The sequence below is a fragment of the Galeopterus variegatus genome, unplaced genomic scaffold, assembly GCF_000696425.1.
Source record: "Galeopterus variegatus unplaced genomic scaffold, G_variegatus-3.0.2 Scaffold2804, whole genome shotgun sequence".
Taxonomy (NCBI): Eukaryota; Metazoa; Chordata; class Mammalia; order Dermoptera; family Cynocephalidae; genus Galeopterus; species Galeopterus variegatus.
The window spans coordinates 22,740-28,437 of record NW_007728915.1 but is presented as its reverse complement, the minus strand read 5'-3'; the positions used below and the strand labels follow the sequence as shown (position 1 = coordinate 28,437).

The 5,698-nt window shown below is 34.7% G+C and overlaps 1 protein-coding gene across 1 annotated transcript in view; it reads right to left on the bottom strand.

Annotated features, from left to right (window-relative positions):
- LOC103598964 (protein crumbs homolog 1-like) overlaps nucleotides 1-1,863 on the bottom strand; it is a 105,139-nt gene extending 103,276 nt beyond the window's left edge. The window contains exon 1 of the mRNA XM_008583034.1: nucleotides 1,610-1,863. Within this exon, the coding sequence (XP_008581256.1) occupies nucleotides 1,610-1,679 (70 nt within the window). The 5' untranslated portion in view covers nucleotides 1,680-1,863. The remainder of the gene's footprint in view (nucleotides 1-1,609) is intronic.
- Between the last annotated feature and the right edge of the window lie 3,835 nt (nucleotides 1,864-5,698).

Genomic DNA, 5,698 nt, shown 5'->3' with positions numbered 1-5,698 from the left:
AAAAAAAAAAAAGGTAAAAAAGTCTAAACTAAGTGTTGCGACTAGGAAGACAATATTGTCATATGTTGCTAGTATGTATATCAACAGATTAAACAAAATGAGGCTTCAAATTTACTTTTTTAACCTAATAAAAATATTGTGCTGGAGAATAAATCAAATAATTACAAACTATTTATTTAGAGTCTATCAATAAAATCAAATGATGTGTATGTAATTATCGTTTTATAGTCACGTTACCTTGGAAAAAAGAGATGTATGCTCCAGAGGTTACATATTCATCTCCTTAAAAGTAAACTACAGTAAACTCCATGAATTTTAATATATGTGGCATTGAAATGACAAAGCTCTTTGCTATAAAATGTGCCATAATCTCACTTCACCTTTCATTTCGTCATTTCTTTTCTCCCTTTCTCTTCCCACCTGCACATCTCAAATAACACTTCTCCTCCCCATTCCCATTGCATGTGGCCCACTTTAAGTTTCAAAGAGGGTAAGTAACAATTCGAATAACAACTCTCTAATAAATGTATCTCTGCAAAAGAAAAAGAAAGAAACCCTCTTCCTCTGTGTGCTTCTGTGTGTGTGCTGCAATCAGGAATTTTACTTTTCACTTGTTTATAGTCTGCCTTGGCTTTTCTGTACTTGTCTCCAGCACCCACCCATCATATCTGCTTCTCTCTTTCCTCAGTCGCTCACATACGTCCAGCTCTAAACTGGACAAGTAACTCGCTCACTGGTGCAGCCACAGAAGGTGACCCAGATTACACAGCGCTGGGCGCTAATGCCAAATCGTCTTGTTCAAGGGCAGCTGCTCTATGTTTTGCCTCATTGATATTCAGATTCAACAGACACAAATCACACAGCCCTTTTGACAAGCACACACTTTCCCTGTCTTTATTTTATACGTGTTCAATTGCTACTGGCCTTCATAAGCACACAGCTGGGGCCATTTGGTCTTCTCTGATTTTCCATATTGCCATAGATCTGACAAGATTATCACAGAAACATCGCTCGTTCCTATTTTGAGAAGTTTGTGGAAAATAATATCTTCATTTATAAAACACAAGTACGTACAACAGAAGCCCATCTCTCTGGCAAAAGAAACGCTTTGACCTGTTATCCTTTCAGAAACATTGAGACTACCATCTTGATTGTGAAAGCAAATGTTGCAATACAGAGTTCTTTAAAAGTAAAGATAAATACATGGTATGTGGCAATAAAATGCAGTATAACTTATGAATAACTTCCTTTTAAAGGATATCCATTGTAAAGTGTCAAATATATTTTATAAATGTATAAACACAACAAAACATCTTCTTTTCTATGTGACCATTTTATTCTTCTGCTTACCACTAAAAAGGTTAAGAACAAAACAATTTCTATACCTAAATACCTATTGGAGATTATGGGATCACGAAGCTGACAATTCACATTGACTGGTATCACTGATTGGTTTAACACAGCACACTTGCTCACACCAAAAAGGAATAAAAACTTCTTTTAGCATTGCTTTAGAACATGCAACATTATGAACTATTTGCAAGAAATATAAGAAGCCAGAAATAAGCCAGGAAAAGTGCCAAAAGTGTAATAAAAGGGGAAGCCTTACTTTTTATATAGATGAGCAGTGAGCAACTGAGGTGGATGACGAGCAGGTAGTTAATTTTCTTAAGCGCCATGGTCTCATGTTGAGAACATCCTCGGATGCGTTGCTGGTGGGCTGATCCCCGGCTCCTGATCCCTGTCTGCCTCAGAAAGGAGCGGGTGCCTCAGAGCTCCCAGGTGCCATCTCTGTCCCACCCCTCTTACAGCTTCCTCACAGAAAACACAGGGACTCAGACTCAAAAGCAGTTGTGCTTCTTAAAGGATGAGGTGATTTTTCAAACCTGGTGCAGATTTTTTTCAGGCTGGACTGGATTCATCCCCCTCTCCGGCCTTTTCGAATAGTTTTCTTCTGATAATAATGCCTCCGAAAAAGGGCCTAGGTCAGGTTCATGCCTTCAATCACTATAAATAGAGGGATCAATTTCTGATAACTCTTGGCACATAACTACCTGGCCACTTTTAAAGGACCACCCTGCATTACTGAATATTTACTTTTTTTTTCAGAACAAAATTCATACACAAGTAACTTTTTCTATTCATAAAGCCAACTCTCAAAACTCAGTCAGATTTCTGTTGTTGATTAGGTAGGTCAAGATAGAGAAAAAATTAAGCTATTGCATAAAACGGACAGCGTTCTGGAGATTATTTAGGGGTAGTTTTTCATCTGTAAATCCAGAGCCCATTTTACACCCTGCTCATGATGTTATAACCTCTGAGATTGCTTGAATTTTTGTTCTACTATAATTGATGAATGCAAACATGTTTATTTTTAAGATATTTTTAAGTAGTAGAATATTTTTCTTCAGATTAAATTGTTCAAATTCTTAAAATCGTATTATTCTCGGATACTTCATGGAAACATCCATTAATTAAAGTTAGAATGCCTTGTTCTCTGATTGGCATTAGTGATAACACAGCCTTTTTTCACTGCTAAAACTGGCCACTTGTTACACTTAAAGTGCAATTTATATAACCAATTTTGTGTAAATCTGAATAGATCTGTTATATATTTGACAGTATAACATATAGTTTAAAGTCTTTATATTTCCTGCCCATCTACTTAGTGGTTCATAATATTTTAATAGTCTAGACTATATATTTTTACTAATATTATTCCCTGGCCTACTTCCAGAAAATTTTACTTGTTAAAGTGGGGTTTATCCATTTAAAATTGTTTATTTTTTGCAGAATTCATGCCAATTATTATTCATAAAGACTTTTCCATATGATGCAAATAATTTAACAATTAGAGTAAAGTAATTTTAGATTACAGAGGCTTCGTTAATCTCCTACTCTAATCCCTGTATTCTGTCAGAGAACTGAGATGCAAATTATTATGTGTGCCCAGAGCCATCTGGTGAATTGGTGGCAGCATTAGGACCAGAGTCTCCACATTGATTTCTAAAACATTAGTCCTTCAATAAATCTTGTGGATTTGTAAGTGATATCAAAAGCAAAAAAGAGAAATATCCAATTGAGACAGACCTGTCTTGTCTTTGGGCTTCATGCAGGTGACCCAATTTCATTTCTACCCACTGGTGTTAAAATGTAGAATGAAGTGGAACACCTGCTCTTGAACCCAGACGGAAAGAGAGTTATTTATGAAAAGCAGGAAACTCAAACCTGCACTGTGAGTGAATGTAGGTTCCCATTTGCATTGAACACGAGGTGCAAAATTTCCAGCCAAAAATCTGACAAAAAAAATAGAGAGAAGAAAAGAAAGAAAGAGAGGGAAGGAAAGAAGGAAGGAAGGAACAGACAATTCAGAAACAGGGAAATCAATGGGACACCGAGATGAGACTAATGGCAAACATTCCGTGGGAATGATACAACTCACAGTTCACACAGGCTTCCCATGGAAGGCAACCACTACCAGAAGATGAGCTCACAACCTCAAACTATGGACCAAACTAGAAACCCGCTGCCATGACAGACGTCAGACACAACAAATGGGAACATTCACACTCAAAATACTAATGATAATGGAGCTAATTAAGAGATGTTAAAATAATACTTTGAAATAAATCTGCTCATATTTTTTAAAGAGATGAAAGAATGTGTTTATTTCATAAACCAAGAGCAGGACATCATAAAAAAAGGTTAGGCCTATTTGAAAATGAATCCAATATAAATTCTAAAAGTGAAAAAATAGTCACTGAAATTTTTTAGAAAGTTTAATTCATAGCTTAAACAGTAGACAATACTATAATCAGATAAATGGAAGATAGATCTGAAGAATTCACCCAGAATAGAGCAAAGGGAAATGAAAAAATGATCCACAAGAAACATGGAAGGTAGACTAGAAAGATCTATTCCAGAAAAAAGGAGAAAATGGGAGGAAGTAATCACCAAGAATTAATGGTGTAGATTTTAAATATAGGAGAAAAAATATGACTCCACTAAGTTAGAAAAGCTCACTACATCCCTAGAAAATATCAAATTTAGAGTGCAGCAAAAATAAACAAAATAAAATCTTAAAAATCAGCACTTGTCTTTAAAGTCTAAAAAGTCTACAGCGGAACAATAATCAAAAAGACAGAAGACTTTTTATCAATGAATTAGATGCCACAAAACAAAGAAAATAGTAGAGGAAGATTTGTATACATGTTCAATTTGAGGTTCCTGTTCAAAACCAAGTGAGGATATGTGGTGGGTTCTAGATATACAATTCCAGAATGCAGGACAGCTGTTCTTGGTGGAGACTATAGATAACATATTAACATACAAATATTTGTTGAGTGCCTACGATGTACCAGATACTAGAGTCAACATCAGGAATCCATATGTGTGTGAGACAAGGTCATTGCCCTTGTGGAATTAAACTCTAGAAAGCAGATGCAGTCTAGTGAGGAAAAAAAAAATCTTTAAGTTCCTTGATGCTTAAAATTTAATAAGAGTATAAAGAGTAATGGTTACCGTAAGCTGAGTACCCACCCTGTAGTATAGATTCTTTCATGTATAGCATCTCCACAAATCTTAGTTCCTTGATGCTTAAAATTAATTTAATAAGAGTATAAAGAGTAATAGTTACCGTAAGCTGAGTACCCACCCTGTAGTATAGATTCTTTCATGTATAGCATCTCCACAAAGTAGGTTAAATTATCCCAATTTGACAACAGCAAAAGAGAGATTGAGAGACTCAAGTCAACGGTACAATAAGTAGTAGAGTTCAGATTCAAGCCCAGCTTTCTCACTCCAATGTTCTTTATTATTGTTATAGTAGTATTTATTTTAATTATGTAAGTAAATCATAAGTGTATTCTTGTGAAAAAGCTTATGTATTAAGATAAATCTAGAGAATCTTTGATGAACACCAATCCCACATTCCTCCCCAGAAATAACCATTGTTATTGTTTATGAAGACGGCCTTATACCAAACTAGACTGCAGTTTGAAAGAGATAGAGATGATAGATAAATAGATGCATGGGTGAGAGGATGGATGTATAGATATAACATTATTTTGCTTTTTAAGTAATAATATATCATCCGCAACTTGCCTTTCTCACTCAAAAATATGTCTTGGATATTTTTGCATATTATTAAATCTATCTACTTCACACCTTTTAATGCCACATGGCATTCCATAGCAAAAATACCATAGTTTAACATTTCTTTTTTTTCTGAACATCAATGTTTGTTCCAATTTACTTTATGCAAACAGTGATTCAGTGAGTCATTTTACACACGTTTGTGCAAATGCACAAGAGTTTTTCCGGGGTAAATGCTAAAATTTACCCCAGAAAAATACAAAATTTTGTTGATAATTTTTGAAGCTGGTTATTGGCTATGTAGAGGTTCATCATATTATTTGATCTACTTTAGTGTAAATTATTTTGCTTTTTAAGTAATAGTATCATATCATCCACAACTTGCCTTTCTTACTCAAAAATATGTCTTGGATATTTTTGCATATTATTAAATCTATCTGCTTCACACTTTTTAATGCCACATGGCATTCCATAGCAAAAATACCATAGTTTAACATTTCTTTTTTTTCTGAACATCAATGTTTTTTCCAATTTATTTTATGGAAACAGTGATTCAGTGAGTCATTTTACACACGTTTGTGCAAATGCACAAGAGTTTTTCCGG